The sequence below is a fragment of the Prosopis cineraria genome, unplaced genomic scaffold (assembly GCF_029017545.1).
Source record: "Prosopis cineraria cultivar Desert tree isolate PC_DT_omini unplaced genomic scaffold, ASM2901754v1 PC7, whole genome shotgun sequence".
NCBI classification, from domain to species: domain Eukaryota; kingdom Viridiplantae; phylum Streptophyta; class Magnoliopsida; order Fabales; family Fabaceae; genus Prosopis; species Prosopis cineraria.
In genome coordinates, this window is record NW_026555338.1 from 33,847,753 (window position 1) to 33,867,578 (window position 19,826).

Here is a 19,826-nt window from a genome sequence, read left to right on the forward strand (position 1 = left end):
TTATTTTCATTTTTGTAAAAAACACTTGTGTAGTTTTGTTTTTGAAATCTATTACTCGTTCTTTTTTTCCTTTGTTTTTAATTATATTTTTATTTGGTTGATCTATTTTTCTCTTCTTATTCTAGTTTGAGTTTCCGCATTTTTCTTTTTTTTAATTATATTTGGAACCATAACCACATGAAAGATTTACATTTTTTTAGGAAGATGAAGAAAGAAAATTTACCTCAAGAGTATAATACATAAAGAAAGTGATAAAAGAAACTCGAGGGAGCTAAATGTCAATACTTGGATTAGTATCATGCATGCAAAACTGAAAACTTGACATTCAAACACCAAATCAGGCAATATTTCACTATCTCGGTGATATCTATCTTTATTCTATCCTATGCTATTAATTTATATTTGGGTAATGAGCACTTAGTCCTTGTTGTATTCTTTTATTAATCTATAATTCACTATTTTCAAATTAGTTTTCATTATTGTTAAATAGTCTAAAACTGAATTATGTACATTTCTCAAATGCTTGAAACTTGTTATTATTAACACAAAGTCTGAAATTATTCTCAAAATTTGTGCATTCAAATAATGATTTCATAAAATATATTGTTTTTCAAATTCACAAGCATAATTTGAAATAATCATATTTTAAAATGATTTTTAATTATTGAGATTTCCCATTCCTAATTTATTTCAAATATTTTATTGTGAAAATCCATGACTAACTTGATTTCATTCAAGCTTTTGAAAATTTTATAAAATTTGACTTAAATAAATTGGATTTCAAAATAAATTCGATGCTTCGTATCATCAATCCTGTGCGCACGCGCATTTATACTTTCAATTGTCTATCAACAAGTGAATATGGGTTTGACTAGAGCATTCTTCATGCCCATATCATCAAGCCTTTACAACATCATATTAATGTTGGTATGTATCTCTATTTAACAAGTGATAGCATCTAAGATGTTATGTCCTTTTATGTAACCGTTAAGAAGGCAACTTAGAACATTTTGGAGCGTTCATTTCCTTTTCCATTATCCAAAATCTTAAGCCATGTTTGGTATGATGGAAGAGTTTTTAATGGAATCGGAATCGGAATTGGAATTGGAATTGGAATAGAATTGGATTTAAAAGTGTGTTTGGTATAATGATGGAATCTTGATATAATTTTAATAAAATATAAGTATTTAAAATAAGAAAAGACTAAAGTGTCCTTTTTAAAATTAAAAAAAATTATATTGGAGGAGAGAGAAGGGGCAAATTGGAGAAAAGGAACCATGGAATTGGATTCCATGATGCATATGATGGAATTGGATTCCATCAAATTTCCTTGAATCCTGATTCCAAAGAATCATAATTATTGCATACCAAACACACATGTTAACAGATTCCATGTCCAATTCCATTTCTTTCTCCATGATTCCAAACTACCAAACGGGGCCTTAATTCTGTTACCTTAGGATTAAATTTTTAAGCATTTCACTCCACGAGTGGCTCTTTCGGTAGCAACTCTAGGTTCAAGTTGCAAAACACCCTCCCTGTGTTAAGGTTGTGGAGCATTCCAGTACTAATAATTGTCGTCAGGTTGTATGTACAAAATATGATTGGCTTGATATTTTACCACATTGAAATGCCATCCATAATCTATGTAGCATCCATAACTTCACAATTTGATTATTCTGCACGTCATATGTGCATGCGTTGGTGGTCTTTCAGTTATATATGACTTGTTATGCCTCGAAAGTTTTAGTATGGCATTCTCTCACCCTTTTCTAGTTTCATGTCTCATTGCAGAAAGTCGAAGAACCATCACAAAAGCTTGAAGTTGTTATATATAACATACGGAAAGAGTTTATTTGTTGGGCTCTAGCTCTCTGGATTTTGATACTTCTATAATGTGACGCCACTTTGAGTGACAGTTTCTGTTCTGCGTGACGGTAAATCAATTTAGAAAATAGTCACCCCTTCTAGTTTCTTCATTGATTAGCACAAGCTTTCATTTGCTTTGACAGCTAAGCTGAGGTTTGTGTCAAAGCTTAGTGGAGCATGGATCGTCTCATCATGGTCCACAGTCAATCAAATGTGGACGCCGGATTACATTGGAATAAAAACCCATTAGACATTTCCCATTTATTCTTCTTTCTTTCCAGTTTCCAGGGATAACGCGAAAGGGAGATGAGTGTTATCTCAAAGAGAAACGACGAGGACCAGAACAAAGTTCAGTAATCTATCCACAGAAACAGAGGTAAATTTCATAGAACTCAGCAGAGAATTCTCACGAGCTTATAATGAACTCAGCAGCGATAACCAATTTGATACAAATTCCCATTCCCTTCATGAACTACATAGTAAAGAATCACTAAGCAAAATAATATACAGAGGCCTGACATGAGAATCATCACGGCGAAAAACTTCTGTAACAACTAACAATTGCATGCCTACTCAGCATTCCATTCTCTTCTAAAATATGTACACCATTTTGCTGAATATGATGCCTACCGCCTTTCAGAGCATAAATTTCAAAAATCTCCATTACATGCACCTTGATAATGCAATTCAATTTTTAGTAAGCTATTAGTCGCCGAAGATAGACAAAATTCAAATGCCAGTACAAAACCACACTATAATCCATCGTCGAATCTTTAAGTCATGCTTACATGTGCATGCAAATTTTTAGAATATTATTAAATTTGTCAGTCCTATATTCCAAAATACCCATTATTCATACCAAATTGTTGCATAAAGAACAATCAAGTATTCCTATCTTAGGTGAGATTTGGGAATTGCAATTCAAAGACTGGTTTTGCTAATTGAGTTCAACCATGCACATGCAGCGAAGCTGGAGAATGACACGCATACAGATCAAAATAGATAGGTTAGTAACTCTGGTCATCCAACACCTATCAGGTAGAAAATTTTCCATTGATCACATTCTTCTATAAGCAAGCAACCAAACAAATCTTACGAGAAAATATATTCACCTTCCTCAATTAAAGTCAGTCTGCATCTTTTATCTCTGCTTCAATATCAATCACTCCACCTGAATCCTTTCCTGTTACAACAGTCAAAACAAACTAGAAATTATCAAATTTACAATACGCATTGTGCACTGGAAGGGATCAAGACAACTATTGGAAGGATTACCATTTTTAGAACGAGAGAAGTCATTGAACGCTTGTCCAAATGTCGTGGATTGGTTTGAAAACTTCGCAGAGTCCTTCACAAACTCGTTGCCAACAACTGATATCAAAAAGAAAGTTTCTTTAACTGTGAGAAACATGCACATTTCAATTCATTGATTGAATATTACTAAATTTATATGACAGTATTAGATAGAAAGCAGTCTTTTTTCATTCTTACTGCTTCCGAAACCATCAAATGGTAGTAGCATTGAAATATCACATTGGTATAGATGTCTCTATCAATGATAAAAAGGTTTCTCCTTTGGTGAATAAAAGCAATTGAGGATATCAGTCAATTAATTTCAAAACTATATCCTGAAATAATTTAGGGATGTTTATAAGCTTGCAAATGCACCATTCATAACGGAAAGGGTTGAAATCAATAATGCAAAGAAAACAATATAAGAGTGGATTTTACCAGAAAAGGTTGACCACAGAAAGGACACAGCTGCAACTCATCATTTAGAGTGGATCTGCAATAGATAAACAAAAAATATAATAATAATATGCAAAGGGTCATTGAGAACTAATAAAAAGCAAATCACATGAGTTTAGACTGTAGCATGTTTTGAGAAAATCTTACTTGAAAACCTGAAATTGATTTCCACAACTAGGGCACTGCATATACAACAGAAAGAGCAACACCAGTGGAAGTAACAAATCAACAAAATGGTATTAGAAAATGAAATGAATTATGGGATAAAAAGACACAATATAAATTATTTTTTCTCACTGGTTTTCCTGACTAGTCAATTTCCTAACAACTATCCAGCTGGAAAAAAAATGTCATTAATAACCACAGTTCAAAATACACAATGTTTAAAGACTTAAAATGGACATGAATTGCAAAAGAGGGATTGGATCCAAGAGTTTTTTCTACTTCTTCCTCTGTTCCTCAGATTATGAAACATTTGGCTGAAAGCCTATACACAATATAAATATTTGTCATTCTTGTGGATAATCAACTTGACTTAATGAATGCAAAATATCTTAAGAGTCTCCATACATAGATGAGACTAGAAATTCTTATGAGATGTTGATGATACAGTTTCCTTTTTCCAAAAAACGTGTTAAGCAAACCAATGTTCTAGTCGCTAATAAAAATTTATCATTGCACTTATTTATTCAAAAATTACATATGGTCAGGTAACTTTTATAGGGAAAGTAAACACAATTAAATAAAGAACGTGATTAAGTTTCAATATATCCTACATAATCTGAATTTACAAATGGAGTTTCAGAGTGAAAATTTGAAGGTGGCTCACAGTGCCTTGCATTATATCTCGTCCTGCCCACCAGAGGAAAGCACCAATGCCTACTATTGGTATTAGCACTGCAAAGATCTGCAAATGAAAAAAAGAAGAAAAATAAAAGTCCCAAATCCAATTACATATATTGATTTTGGAGTAAAAATTCTACATATACATAACATCAAATTCAACCCAGAAATAAGAGTTATTCTCCTCGGGTGTTTCAATTTCCACAGGAAAACTGCAAATAATGCGACAACAGGAAATAAGAAGCCTCCCAGGGCAAACTCATGGATTTGAAATGTAAAACTTTTTATGCAATCTAGACTCACAGGTGTACACTATCAGGCCATTCTTTGGTCTTCCATGAGATTTCAAACTAAAAGCAAGGAATTTTGAATTTATCTATTGGTGGCGCTGAATGTTTAAAATGGATCGGCAACATGATCAATTACTTGTTGCTTTATTCAGTTGCTCCACTAATTTCTACCCACTGAAATGTCATTGAACTATGATAACAAAGAAAGTTCAAATAGAGGATTTAATGGGATGGACTGTTCATAAAGAGGATGATATAGAATGATTGAATGAATAGGTGCAGATTCATTAACATGCGTTTCTAATATTGCAGGAAAGCTTCATTGGAATATAAGCCAATTATCATTACCAAAATTCTCTAGAGGCCAAGCAGACAAACAGATTAGGAAGAGAGCATTACCCAAACGGAGACAATAGCATCCAATATCCAGCCAAGCTGTCCTGTCATGGAAAGATAAGTCAAGCCAATAGCTAAAGCGAGATTGGCCAAAAGCCTTGATGTAGTCCCATTATCTCCACCACCACCACCATCGTTGAAGCCAAAACCTTGATTACTCTTCGCCAACACCATCCTCTTGCTCTTCTTCTTCTTTCCCTTGCATATCCTCTCTTCCAATAAAACCTTGTTCGTGAATCTTCTCGCTTCTCCCAGGAAGCGCCATCTCTCCCCGAACCCTGTTGAACTGAAACCAAAGTCATGAATAGAAGCAAGCCTTGTTACTATAACGGAGAAAGAGAGAGTTCGCTTCTTGTATAAGTCTTCATAAGTGGAGACGGACTTAAAGGTCGAGAATGTAACAGAGGTTTGCACAAGTGTGCTCATGGGAAAGCTAGAAATTAGAAATTCAATACTGGCCACTGGAACCTTGAAAACGAGGATATGAATGGGCTCATCTTGGTGCTCATGACAGTGACTTGGTCCATCAGATCAAACTCCAGATGAGAATAAAAATTATAAAAAAATATAATTTTTATTAGTTTTTATTCTTAAAAATATAAAATAAAATTATATTTTAAATTTGGATTATCCACGTCAATATTGAAAGCCGGGCATTCCCTTGCGTACGTGCCCGCTGCCACGTAGGCACCATCAAGTGAGCCTCGTAGCCCCACATTTCGATTATTATTTTATTGTATCGGAGTTAAAAACGGGGAAAAATCATCATTCTTAAACATGTTTCGTTTTTGGTTTTTTTTTTTTTAGGGGGGGACTGGTAATTGGGTGTACCCATTCCTCATCAAATCGATTCACATGAGGCTGTAATCAATCCTTTGTAAATTGTAATTCACCAACTCCCATTGCTTGAAGGAAATTAATGGACTTAGACCCCCAAAAAAAAAAATTCTTTTTTAATTTTAACTTCCCCCTATGAAGCTGGGCAAACTGGAGTAATACTATAGTTTTGATTAATGACCGATGGACAAAATTCATGGATATTCCGTAACTCTTTGCCTTGAAGCTATTGAGGTCCGATGTTTCATGGTTTAATTGTAACGATAATAAAAATATAAAAAAATGATAATAAATTTTTTTAAAATATATATATATAATAATTTGATATCTTAAAATGTCATAATTTTTTAAAAGTTATTTAAAAAATTTTCTGTCATTAATAAATTTATATAAATTATAAAATTATTCTTGTTAAAATAAATAACTTATAAGTTTTTTTAAATATTCACAAATTTTTTCTTGATATTCACAACAATACAATAACAAATCATAACTTTATATGTTAAATTCTTATTTGCTGTTATTATTATAAATAAAAAAATTGTGAATACTTAAATAAAATTGTGACTTATTCAATTTTAACAATGACAGTTTAGTAATTTATATAAATTAATTAATGATAGAAAAGTCTCTAAATTTTTTTTAGAAATTATGACATTTTAAAAAATTAAATCATCATTTATACATTTTAAAGTAATTTTATTATCATTTTTTTAAAAATTTATGCATTTCATCCGATCTTTACATGCCACTGATTTTTCTTTCTTTCTTGATTTTTGACAGAAGTCAAACCAGACTACACAGTATCACACACAAAAGCTACGCACGGGCGATGTGTGAGTCTAATCTAAATGTCTCTCTGGAAAAGAAAACAATCACAGCTCAGTGATTTTATTTTTTCAAATAATACCAAAGGGCCAATAGGCCAACCCCGATCCTGTCATACACGCGGAGCATGTCACATGCCTCCTCTTTCTCTATCTTGGATAGTATATGGCATACTAAAATTATTATCGATTTTAGATATTAATCGATTGATTGATCATTTATAAATAATTTCATAAATTAATTATTCACACACAAGAAATATCTTGCTTTCTTGGCTTTCACTTCAAACCTTGCATGTATTGATTTTCAATTGCCCATGGAGAAAAGCGACAGAATAGCGTCAGTGGACTATTTTGTCTTGAACTTCAGCCACACGTAATTTAATTTACACTTTTACGGCATCATCAATAAACAAGAGTTTTTTTTAAAGCTAACATTATAAATCTTAACTTAAAAAAATAGCTTCAGACTTTCATTAATTAGATGAGAGTTTTTGAAAGATCTAGTAAATGAATGCTTTAACAAAGGATATATCATAGGGCAATCTTGACAGGAAATAACCGATACAAATTTGAAAATACATATCGCAGGTAATTTTCACTTCAAAAACTCTATTAGGAGGCCAACAAATTATTCAAAGTTGGATACATTCTCGATCAAATCATTCTAAAGAAAAGGTAACCGATTCATTTTTTTTCTTCTTATTGTTAATATTGACGATTCAAAAAATATATATATATATTTGACAAGATTTGTTTTCATGGTTTATAATCCACGGGCTCCACATCAGGACAGAATTAGGTACTCCATTCGCTCAATCACTATTTCTTTTCTTTATTTATTTAGACAAAAGTATGTCTTTAACACAGCTCATCACTCTCTCTCTTCTCGGCCAAACAAATAAAATACACAAACACACACATAACATGTTTGCGTGGAAAAGTGACAGGAATCGAAGGAAGTTTATCAAAAAAAGAAAAAAAAAAAAAAGGAATCGAAAATAAGAAGCAAGAATAGAAATAGAAGCGAGTGGGCCAATAAAACTTAAATTAAAACTAAAAGCGAGAAAATATAGGGGAAAACGCAGATAATAAAAGTCAAGGAGGGATGTCTCCCTTGTGATCTCTCGGTTCTCTCTGTTGTTGTCCTGGTTTTTTTTTTTTTTTTTGGTCGCTCAATAATCAGACGACGAGGAGTGGGAGGGAGAGGAAATAGAAAAGCGTGAAAAATACCCAGTTCGCCTTTCGTTTTCATCTTCCTCTCTCTCGCTTCTCTTAGATTTTTCTTTTCCATCTTCTTGCTTCGTCTTCGTTTTTGTTGTTTCTGCGCTCCGCCATGAACGAGAAGGCTAACGTGTCTAAGGAGCTCAACGCCAAGCATAAAAAGGTTCTTTTTCATTTTCTTTTAATTAAATTTGTAAATTTAAAAAATTTGTCGAACCCGTTGTCAGATGTTACCTGGGATCGAATAGTGATTGGATATGAAATTAATCGCACGCTTATTTGTGTGTGTATATATATATATATATCAGCCAATCGTAGGTATAAATTGATGTTTTTTTCCCCGAGCGTGTAAGCTTATGGTATAATTAGCTTGTAGAGATGTCGTTTCGGATAATTGTTTTGCGAGAGCTTGATCTACCTGTTTATGATACGTTTACGGATTGATGTGAGCTGTCTTGGTTGCTTGGTGGGGATTGAGAATAGTAATTTGGTAGTCGCGTTTATTTCTTATGCATTTAAATCTTCCATTTTTCTTTTTTTTGGGTTGCGTTGATGCTATTTGCCCGCTCAATGATCTACTTTGGATCTGTAGGACCCAATGTTAATTTCATTGTACTTGTGTTATCCATTCTCACAATCTATCTTACCCGGCATAAAATTTCAGATTTTTCTCCTTGCTTCGATTTGATTTATAAGTTTTTATAATTTTAGTTTTTGCGTATTTAAAGTTACCTGAGTAGTTCTAATTTTCTAATTTCGAGGATAATTTAACCCATCAAAAGGGTGGCACTCGATAGATTGGTTGTGAGCATTCTTCTAAATTTTGGATGGTTGGTTTTTGTCTTATCACTTATGTAAATCTGGGTCTGGTTTCAATTCTACTGATTGGAAATGAGTTTTTCAGTATGAAGCGTCCATAGTTTAGTGTATGTTGTGGAATTTGCATTCACAATTCTTTATTTTGGTACAGGTGATATTCATTTATATTAATGTTTCTTAATTTGAAATTTGTCGTAGTGTGTTTTCCTTTCCTTATGCGATAATATCTTTTCCTTACTGAAACATGCAGATACTGGAAGGACTTCTTAAATTACCAGAAAATAGGGAGTGTGCTGATTGCAAAGCTAAGTATGTATCTGGTCGCATCTAAATTTCTGATCTGGATCTCTTGAGATTGGGAAACCAAGTAAAAATATACTTATTGATCCATAAAAATGGACGGTTATGTATTTTACATGTTGTTACTTTTTATTGATTCAACAATTTGACTCTATGTTCTATAATCTTGCTCTGCAGAGGACCGAGATGGGCTAGTGTGAACTTAGGCATCTTTATATGCATGCAGTGCTCAGGAATACATCGAAGTCTAGGAGTACATATATCAAAGGTGATGCAGCGTCATTTGAATAGTGATTCAATTTAACAAAAACATTTCAAAGTGGAAGTGGTTTGAGTCTGTTTATGGGTTCTTTTTTAATTAGCTTTATGGCTATGCTAATTTAAGTTAGATATATCAGAAAACAAATTATAACAAGAAAATTGGGTTTTATGGTGACTGGTACAGGGTAAAACTTTCAGTAATCTAAACCGCATTGAACTTTTTGGTTGAAAATTTTGTATCGTCATGCTTCTTGTGCTAATTCTTTCTAGAAATAAATATAGGTGTTTAAACAAAGGGTAAAGTTTCATTCAATTTTGAATTAAGTCCCTACAATTTATTTTGTTTTAATTGAGCCTTTATAGTCTGATCAATTAAATTTTTCAATTCTTGAAGATTAAAATCCTTACGTTTTTTCTTTAAAAAAACAAAATTGAGAACTTTTATATTTTTATTAAATGATTAGATGGCTTTAGAATTAATTACATTATTTTTGTAACTCAAAATTTATATAGTTTGGTTATCTTTTAAATATTTTTTATACATGTATAATTTTGTATAAAAAATATAATAAAAATGTAAACAATGGATTAAATCAAATTTTCTTTCTTTGATTTTGGCTAAAAGTTTTAAATTAAATTTTCTGTAAACTCTAAGGATATTTTTGTTTTATAAGATTTAATAATTCATTATTAATTAATTTTAATTTTCAAGGGGTTAATATATATAATAGATGAAAGTATAAGAGCTTGATTGAAACAAAATAAAAATGCAATGATCAAATTTAAAATTGAGTGAAACTATAAGAACTTGCATGTGTATGTTCCCTTAAACAAATGCCTTCTGTGATATAAAAATTTTCCTTCTGAATTTGATTTTCAAACCATAGGTGTTTGCTAACAACAAACATACTTGTTTAAACAGCACTTTATAGCTTAGAATGGGCTTTCACTACTTCTGAATTCTGACTATGGCTTTCACGATGTTTATGCAGTTTTAATTTTCTGACCATGGTTGATAGTTAATTTTCTTATGTTACTTTTGTGTGAAATCAAATGCTAATACTAATTCAATTGATGTGCTAATCACTATAGTGTAGCTCCCAGCTCTTGACTTCTTAAAGCAGTGTTTAGTCATGAATTCATAACAGCCTAAAGATAAATTCTTGTCGATTCAGCTGGTAGCATTGTTCAATTATTTACCTGCTTTTTGGTTTTTTCAGGTGCGTTCTGCAACTTTGGACACTTGGCTCCCAGAGCAGGTTGCCTTCATTCAATGTAAGGGAATTTGATCAGTCATTAGTTTGCACCTACAACAGACTTTTTTTAATTCTCAGTAGTTTTACATTATTCTCATAATATATTTGGTTTTATTGTCCTTCATAGCAATGGGAAATGAAAAGGCAAATAGTTACTGGGAATCAGAGTTACCCCCAAATTATGATAGAGTTGGAATTGAGAATTTCATTCGCGCAAAGTATGTAAAGAAATACATCCCTCAGATCTGGGTTATATTTTTCTTTTTACGTTGGAATTAGATGCTTATTATTTTGAGCACATGGTGATAATTACTTCCCCTTGGCTTAAATCATTATGTATGATTCAAGATATGAAGAGAAGAGATGGGTAGCAAAGGATGGGAAACCAAAATCACCTTCTAGACTGCAGGGAGACAATGCCTCTTCGCATTGGCAGAGGCCTGCAGAAAGAACGCATGGTTCTCATGCATCTGCTTCTGAGAATACTTTTGAGGAAAGGAAGAAAATTCAGCCATCAAATACAGCTCCTGCTGCTAAATTCACTGTTTCCGCTCCCCCAAAAGGACCTCAGCTGGTATGTCTTATTCCTTACATTATAATTCTATTTTATGCGAATCCATTCTTTTCTTCTCTTGTAATGAATTAGTTCTATATTTTTTAGTTGCAATCCAAGTAACGTAGAATGAAAAAATGTACAGAACATCCATCATCTTTGGAACTTTGGCAAATAGGTTCCTCATCTTTTACTTTTGTCTATCAATGCTTTTAACTTTAACGAACTCCACAATTGGTGCTTTCTGCGGGTGGAACGGCCAATGTTAAATTTATACTTTCTAAGCTGGGATACATTGTGAAAGATCCATGGGGATGGGATGATAACAAAAGTGATTTGACTAACCACAAATGGATAGAATTTTCTATTGTGATCTTTTACAAAGTTGAAGGGGTTTCCGGGACAAAACTGAAAACTACGGTATCTATTTGCAGAAGCTCTGAAACTGAAATGGACTCTTTATACTTCTTAGTGTGAGATCTCTTAAGCATGGGAGTGTAGCCAATGTAATAATTATGAAGAGAAATAGCTAACAAAAATGGTATATGACAGAACTTTGAGAAACCATTGAAGCATATGTTAAACGTGTGTCTAAGTTTTATTTGGTGACTGGAATGCCTGATATGGCATTTCATGTGTCATTATCCATGGGAATTCTCGTGTTCATAATGCAGGTAAAATGATTTATCTAATACTGCAAACTTTAAATTCTTCCTCAAGAGCTTTTTGTTTTTTTTTTAATTTTTCTGAAAACTTTAAATTTTTGTGTCCCTGAGAATTGAAAGTGTACTATACTGGAATGAATTTGCATATCCCGTCTGGGACGTTATATTTGAGGCTTATTAGGATAGTGATGGATCTTTGGGGAACATAATAACGTGATCATTCAGAGAGACATTAATTTTGGCACTAGTTTTGTGAATTAACCAGTTATAAGCTAGTAGTATGAACGATTCCAGTTATTATCACATGTTTTGTGTTTACTTTCCTTATTCTTCTTTCTGCTTGAAAAGAATTATGGTTGACAAAGCATGAAAAAAACGAACTTGTGATTAGGCAATACCCATCATAAAACCCCAGCAAGTTGAGAAAGTGGAAGCAGTCACACCACAACCTCAAGCTGAGACGACAAAGCCAGCTACTGATATGCCTCAGAGTACCCCTGCAAAAGTTGACTTTGCTACGGATCTGTTTGACATGTTGTCTGTGGATGGCCCAAGTGAAAATGGTTCAGATGCTGCTGCTGCTGCTGCAGCTGATGATAATAACTGGGCAGGTTTTCAGTGTACGTTTTACATGACCTTTTTAACATTTTCCACGAGCTTGTAAGAGCAGGTGTCATCGGACATATTTTCTAAGGTGCTTCTAAAAACTGAGTCCACTTTAAATTTCAGCTGCTGCTACAGAAGCGTCAAGAGCAGAGAAGACCGGTCCCACAAAAGCAGTTGAGAGTACTCCACCTGCTTCCGGAATTGAGGATCTATTTAAAGATTCATCTTCACCTTCGGTGACACCAAGCTTAGTTCCAGAAAAACAACAGAAAGATGTAAAAAATGATATAATGAGCCTCTTTGAGAAGGTATGTACCTCAAAACAATTGTTATGCACTGTCCTACTTTTTTTGACTTAATACTTATAGAAATATAGATTTTGTTCTTATTTGAGAAGTTGTCACCTTTAGTTCTTTATTTATGATGTTAGGATCTTCTAAGTTTCAGACAATAGTTCTAGTGGATTTTATTCTTGTCCTTTATGCATTTTGGTTTGCTTGACCCATCGGGATGGATATCTGCAGTCCAGTATGGTGTCTCCATTTGCAATGCACCAACAACAACTTGCCATGCTGGCACAGCAACAGTCCCTTCTAATGGCTGCCGCGGCTAAATCTGCTGGCGGGGACCCCAAGAATCTTGGTAGTTTACAACAATCTGGAGTGAATGGGTCCAATGTTGCTGTACAAAGTTGGCCAGGTGTTGGCTACTCTATTCCTGGAGTTGTGCCAATGCCTGATCAGGCTGAGCTATTGAAACTCATGCAGGTTCTCAACTAAGGCGTGACTTGATTAGTTTTTTTTTTTTTTTTTTCATCCCTCACCAAACTTATATCCCTTCTGATTTAGACTGGGAGCATGCCTCCAGCCCAACCTGCAGGAAGTGGTGCTCAATATCCATCCGGGTAAGTCACTGTAAATCAAGTAAATTGTTTTCATTTTGTTTGACTCATAATATCACATGACTGGTCATGTTGGATGGGTTAAAAAGCTATGGTTCTCAAACTAATTGACAGTTGTTGCTTGTAAAATGCTGTACTAAAAGGCTCTCCTGGGGTTCTGTTTCCGGCCATAAGGTCTTTGTTTTGTTCATCCAGTATTTCTCTCAGCTATGGCTGATGCATTAGCATTGAGGGAAAATTCACTAAAGTCATCTACTAATTTTGCTGCTTTATGCGCTGGATTTTATTATTAATGCAAAACTATTCATCCAAAAAGGGCCAGCCAATGGGAGACATTCTTTTGTGGCAATATTTCCTTTGGATTCACTGGGATTAGGTCAGGGAAGATTTGCCATATTGACGTAGTATAATCACAAGTCACAAACAATACAACAAATATGATCTCATTAATCTAACGCGTCCATATTGCATTTTGTTTTTACATGATTTGCAGTGGCTGTATTCATCTACAACAATGCCAATCGTCCTCTTTCTCTCTTCTCTGATGCCTTCTGTTGTCTTTTTACTTGACCCTCTGCTACATTAAACCTAATGTAGCTGCTGATGTGAATCACTTCTATTCAGGTTTTTGTTAATTTGGTTGCCATCTGTTGCAGTTTCTATATGATGGGACAAGTTGCTCCAGTTAACGGTACAGCAACGCCAGGAGTGAGCAAACCTCAGCCAGCAGCTTCGGCATCATCGACTCCTTCACAGTCGTCGTCAGGAAAGGACTATGACTTTTCCGCTTTAACGCAAGGGATGTTCTCAAAACACTGATCGGCCTTTCATGTGACAATGCCAGCTATATCACATATCACATAGAAAGATTAGTTCAAGTTACAGGGTACGCCATTTTCAACATTTTGTCATTTCACTCGAGCTGTCCCACGGTTGTAAACCGCTTGTAGAGCAACTTCACTTTTTGCCTTCTTGTTTTGTTTGATTGCTTCATTTGTATGTGTAGGTCCATTCATGATAATAATTTTAGTGATATTCATTTTTTTCTTCAGTCTGCCTCTATGAATATTTCACTTGCAAGATATAATCCGAGTTAGGTAGGCCTCTGGATTGTATGGAATTAAAGAGACGAGTCGTGTGAATAGTACAACAACTTGCTATATATTATTATGTTGAACTTCCTTTTCGTGGGAATACAAGCAAAGAGATGAATTGCTTGGCTCTTGCTAGTGGGACGATTTCAGTTTATCCTTTATTGAGAATAAATAGCTGTATTGCACTAATGCAGTTGAAGAAATTACAAGAAGAAAGGAAAGCTTGTTTAATGAAGGTTTGAATTTGAAATATTTTATTTGATACTTCACATTTGAAATTCATAAATTTTAAATTGTTTATTTGAGTGATATAAAAAATTTTAAATTATAATATTAAAATTTTAAATAAGTTTCAAATTCTATGTTTGAATTTAAAAGTAACTTAGATATTAGTAGTCTAATCTTAATCGGACTGCTAGTGTCCAAAGGGACAAGAGAGGTGGCACCATATGGGAAAAGATCTATTCATGTTGAATGGGACCAAACCACTGGCAATGATCGGACTTCAACTGGAATTAGACCATATACATTGATTGGGACCAAACGGCTAACTTTCATTGAAATTGGATAGGAGACTTCAAACAAGAGTAGACTGTTGATACTGATCAAGATCAGACAGCTAACTTTCACCAAGATCAAACCGCTAATGCTCACTAAGACTTGACTGCCAATCAGTGCTTGGAGGTCCAATCCTAGTTGAAGGTGGTCATTTGGTGTCAATCGACGTTAGTGGCTTGGTCTTAATAGAAGTAGATCATGTGGTCCCGGTTGGCATCGACCGTCTTATTTAGGTTGAAGTTTGTCATCCTATCTTGGTGGAAGTTAGCCATTTGGTCTTAATGCACTGCCAGTTGTCTAATCTTAATAGGTATCAGAGGTCAGTCCCAATTGAAGTCGATCATCCAGTCTCAATCAGTGTTGAGAGTTCAATCCTCGTGGAGCAATGGCAAAGCCACATGTATTTGAGGGGGGCTCAAATGAGAAAAATTACTTACACAAAAATGGTGTATAAGTATTTATATTTTGCACTTTCTCTTTTTTATAATTTGCATTTTAAACCATTTCATATTATTTTTTAACTCAAATTCGAAATTAATTTTTTTAACTCAAAAGCCCAATAAATTTTAGCCTACAATTTCAATATACCCAAATAGTAATATTATTTTATAAAAAATTAACATTTATTAAACCTATAAGAAAATAAGAAAAAAAAATGATCTCACCCGCGTCGCTTGAAATCTCAAAACAAATTTGTGAAAAAATTAGTTGAAATTAGAAGACACATTGTTTATCCATTAGTTTATCTTTTCTTGAAATTAATAATGGTATTATCTATTGCCATAGCAACAATTGTAAGAGTCTTTTCTATTATAAAGTTTGTAAAAATTTGGTTGCACAATCGAATGAGAAATCCATGAATGAATGATTATCTCGTGACTTATATTAAAAAAGATATATTTAAAAGCATTGATAATGAGCTAATTGTTTAACGATTCCAAAATATGAAATCACGTAAAAAAAAATTTATAAGGTATGCAATTATTAAATATTTTTTGTTTATTTTTTTTAAATTATGAATATGTAAATGATTTTGTTCCTCCTGACTCAAGATCCTAGTTTCGCCACTCACGTGGAGCAAAGTCAAAGTCAAAAAAGCAACAAAGTTGATGAATGAATGTGAAAGAAGAGAGAGACGTAAATAAAAGTTTGGAAGAAAATATTTTAAAATACAAAGATATTGGGATAGGATTTGAATTTAAAGTTAAGTTAAATCCAAATCTACATATTTTTTTAATATAACAAATCTATATATTTTTAATTATTTAAATAATGAATTTGACTTAAATTTAAATCTAAACTAAAATTCATATACATCCAAACATAATATTAATGCATTTTATTTTGGTGGAAGTAGTAAAACCAATATTGAATCGAAAGAGGCAGGCTGTGAGGCTGATGCCCTTTCTAGTACGGGCGTGTCTATGCACAAAAATACAAGTTTATTCCACTATGCAGGATTGCCTACATGGTATGCACACGAATGTGTAAAAATTTAATGTTGCTTACTGTAAGAAATGCGATGGCTACTTGTTGTTACTATTTGTTATCCTATCCCTAGTTGGTTTAAAAATTTATTTCACGGGCCTGCTTTATTTGCCAGTCTGTTAACTTCATGATTAAGACTCTGGCTGGTTCGGTTGAAAGTTCAAACATGACCTTGAAATTTATGTGGCTTGTTGGATTTTTCCAGACCAAACTTGGTCACGACACGACTCAGGGATTTCTGTGGAGAAAAATAAGGTCAGTGAAGGCCAAAACGCCGGGTTTTTAACAGTACATAGTAGGTATGAGTAAGAAGATGACACCACACGAAAGGTGACGTGCCCTTTTTGTTTGACACGTGTCACTATTTGTCAGCTGTGGACGACTGGACGGTGTCATCCAATGGCGTCGCAACGATTGCTATAGTAGCTATCTTCATTTTCGTTGACTGCCACCCCGTCACCTCTGTGATTCATCGTCCATGCCCAAATATACACATAAAGGACCTTTTTTTTTTTTTGGGTGGAGGCAAGGCAAGAGCACAAGTAACTTTCATGTTGCTAAGTTACCAAAAAAGAAAAAAAAAATTGCACTGAAAGATATGACGAAGCAATCATTAGGTGTAAACGAGCAACTACGCTTGGTAATGACATATTGAGGGGTCATCTTTGATGCTCATTATTACCTTAATCAGCTCTTTAGGATGATGAGATTTGGATCTAAATTTAAAGTGTTTATTTTATATTTGTTAAAATAAAAATTATAAATTTTTTTAATAAATATATTCATCACCAATTTAATCCAAATTTAATTGGAGAGACTAATTTAATATTAACTCTTTTTACAATTTTTATATATTGATTATATAAATGTATTTTAAACAGTCTAAATTTTATATTAAATTTTTTATATTTTTTATAAATTTTTATTTTGATAAATACAATATTAAAACTTAAAATGATCTCCTAACTGGCACTTTTTAAAAGGCACTCTATTTTTTTAAAAATTATAAGTTAAAAATTATAAATCAAAATTGTTCAAAGTAAATTTGCACCATCAATTTATAAAAATTTTAACATTAAATTTAGACACTTCAAATTAAATATAAACCAGATTAGTAATAAAATATTTATTAAATTTTTATTTTATTAAATATAAAGTAAAAATATATGATACTATCCAAATTAAAATATAAATAGTCCAAAATTTATCATCCTGATGAGTATGTGTAGGAATAGGTTAGGGGCTTATGTCTTGACCTACTTCGAACCCAACTTAACCTATTTATTAAATAGATTTAGTACAAGTTCATGTTTTTAATTGATTGAATAGGTCAGGCTTATTTTTTTCAAAATCTAACCTATGAGCCTAATAAGCCAGCCTATTTACACACACACATATTATGTAATATATAATATGTACATTAGTTTTACTATTTAATTTTTAATTAGTCCATTCTTTTTTATTTCTAGTTATGTTTTCAATCATACTGGACTTATATATTAATTTTAATGTTATTACTTTATTATTGTCTTGTATTATAGTTGGTAAATCCTTTTAATTATTATATATTATAATTAATAAATTAAGTTATATATAATATACTAATAGTTCTAAGGTATATTTGAGACTTTTAAAACTAAAATGCAAGCTTATTTAAAATGTTTACTTTTAAATAGATTTTCAGGCCAGGCCGGGCTTTAAATAGGCTCAGGGTTGAGCCATACAAAAAGCTTTATATAAGTTTTAGGCCTCTGACTTACCACATAGACTCAAATCTATTTAGTCAAAACTTAACTCAACCTGACCTATTTATACCCTAATGATGAGCACCATGGTACTCACAAGGATGATGAGGCATTAAACATGAACCTTGATAAAAATTTTAAAAAATATTTTTTAAAAAAATTACAAGTTAAAAATTTAAAATTTGAACTATACAAAATATATTTAAATATTCAATATATAAAAAATTTATTAAGTTAAACACTTCAAATTAAATATAGACTAGATAACTCATGAAAATATTTATTAAAACTTTTTTGTAATTTTTATTTTAAAAAAATATAAAATAAAATTATAAAATTAATTCTTTAAATTTGAATGATTCAAATTTCATCATCTGATGAACACAGAAGATAAATCTGTAGATATATTAGAATTTGAAATCAATCAAATTATATAAAATGATGAGATGGATTTTTGGATGAACAAAGTTCGGAAACTTGAATGTCGTGACTCGTGCGTGCATTGAAGATGGAAGAAAACAAAGTGAGAAGCAACAACATAATCAGATCAGATGATCTACTATTGTTAAAAAAAAAAAGGATGATCTACCAATTTTTTTTTGGCCAAAAAAGATTATCTGCTATTGCTGATGTCTTTTTCACTCACTCACATCTTCAATTTGTTAATGGCTTCCTATCATTGACCCTTTTTTTTTTTTGGAGTTATGGAAAATCGTATAGTGAGGTCTGCTTATCATCATACAATGCAAAACAAAAAACAAAAATTCAAACAACTTGGTCGTGGTTGGTGCTCGCTTTACATGACTCAACCCAAATAAAACTCAGCCACATAAAAAAGAAAAAGAAAAGAAATTAAATGCGACTAGGTGGTAGAGTAGTCATCCTGGAGCAATTGAGTTGATGAAAGATGATCTCACTGCCCGCAATGGCCATATATATCATATAGCATTACTTTTACAACACACATTTGTGAATTCTTTTGCCGAGCCGATTGATGAGGTCACTAAGGCACCATCATGCACTCTTTTTCAACGTGAAAGGGATTTCAATGTGTTTAAAGCCATTCATTATCATTAGTTGCTATCTGTTTTTGCGTCCCAACCAGGAAAAGTAAGCTTCTTCAACTAACTAATAGCGTTAGTCTAACATAGATGCTATTGGAAGTTTGCTTCAATTGTTGTCATATGACAGTAATAATATTGTCAAAAACATACAATATATCACAGTGCATGGCATAAAGACAAACATGTTGCAACACACGTGAAACAAGCTGCAACACACCTCTATTTTTTACTGTACTATTTTTTATTTTTAACTTTATTGTAAATACTTTAATTTGTTTAAAATTTTATATTTTCGCATATGTCTTTAACTATAATTTTTGACTTGCAAAGATATATTGGAGTGTTTAAAATTTAAAAATTTGGGATTTTAGATTTGTAAAGTTTACAAAATTGATAATCATCTTGGGTTAGTTACTCAATTACCTTAATAATGGCATTAATTGGATATTTGTAAGAAAGACCTTAAAATCGGCACCACCCA

The 19,826-nt window shown here is 32.6% G+C and overlaps 2 protein-coding genes across 4 annotated transcripts; one reads left to right on the forward strand and one right to left on the reverse strand.

Moving 5' to 3' along the window:
• Nucleotides 1-2,228: 2,228 nt before the first annotated feature.
• On the reverse strand, nt 2,229-5,612 carry LOC129316281 (uncharacterized). 3 transcript variants are annotated; one of them, XM_054960617.1, is made up of 7 exons: nt 5,151-5,612; nt 4,448-4,525; nt 3,766-3,800; nt 3,601-3,655; nt 3,145-3,240; nt 2,982-3,052; nt 2,229-2,542 (listed from the first exon to the last, which is right to left on the reverse strand). In XM_054960617.1, the coding sequence occupies exons 1-5, from the start codon at nt 5,571-5,573 to the stop codon at nt 3,220-3,222; spliced, it is 612 nt and encodes a 203-aa protein (XP_054816592.1). In that variant the 5' UTR covers nt 5,574-5,612; the 3' UTR covers nt 2,229-2,542; nt 2,982-3,052; nt 3,145-3,219. The 3 variants fall into 3 exon arrangements, with proteins under 3 accessions (XP_054816592.1, XP_054816593.1, XP_054816594.1); XM_054960618.1 differs by lacking the exons at nt 2,229-2,542; nt 2,982-3,052; nt 3,145-3,240 and having other exon boundaries at nt 3,610-3,655; nt 4,395-4,525; XM_054960619.1 differs by lacking the exons at nt 2,229-2,542; nt 2,982-3,052; nt 3,145-3,240 and having other exon boundaries at nt 3,624-3,655; nt 4,453-4,525.
• Nucleotides 5,613-7,886: 2,274 nt separating this feature from the next.
• LOC129316275 (ADP-ribosylation factor GTPase-activating protein AGD5) lies at nt 7,887-14,617 on the forward strand. The gene is made up of 11 exons (XM_054960607.1): nt 7,887-8,198; nt 9,105-9,163; nt 9,332-9,422; nt 10,636-10,690; nt 10,799-10,889; nt 11,020-11,245; nt 12,281-12,509; nt 12,619-12,803; nt 13,020-13,262; nt 13,344-13,399; nt 14,053-14,617. The coding sequence occupies exons 1-11, from the start codon at nt 8,148-8,150 to the stop codon at nt 14,213-14,215; spliced, it is 1,449 nt and encodes a 482-aa protein (XP_054816582.1). The 5' UTR covers nt 7,887-8,147; the 3' UTR covers nt 14,216-14,617.
• The last annotated feature ends 5,209 nt before the right edge of the window (nt 14,618-19,826 follow it).

What these genes read in the sequence shown, in the direction of transcription:
- LOC129316281 (XM_054960617.1), bottom strand. Translation starts at nt 5,573, where the DNA reads ATGAGCACACTTGTGCAAACCTCTGTTACATTCTCGACCTTTAAGTCC. An exon ending in AATCAATTTCAGGTTTTCAA is followed by an intron (nt 3,656 to 3,765) that starts GTAAGATTTTCT and finishes TATCTATTGCAG; the next exon opens with ATCCACTCTAAATGATGAGT. An exon ending in TCTGTGGTCAACCTTTTCTG is followed by an intron (nt 3,241 to 3,600) that starts GTAAAATCCACT and finishes TTTTGATATCAG; the next exon opens with TTGTTGGCAACGAGTTTGTG.
- LOC129316275 (XM_054960607.1), top strand. Translation starts at nt 8,148, where the DNA reads ATGAACGAGAAGGCTAACGTGTCTAAGGAGCTCAACGCCAAGCATAAA. An exon ending in TCAACGCCAAGCATAAAAAG is followed by an intron (nt 8,199 to 9,104) that starts GTTCTTTTTCAT and finishes TGAAACATGCAG; the next exon opens with ATACTGGAAGGACTTCTTAA. An exon ending in TGTGCTGATTGCAAAGCTAA is followed by an intron (nt 9,164 to 9,331) that starts GTATGTATCTGG and finishes CTTGCTCTGCAG; the next exon opens with AGGACCGAGATGGGCTAGTG.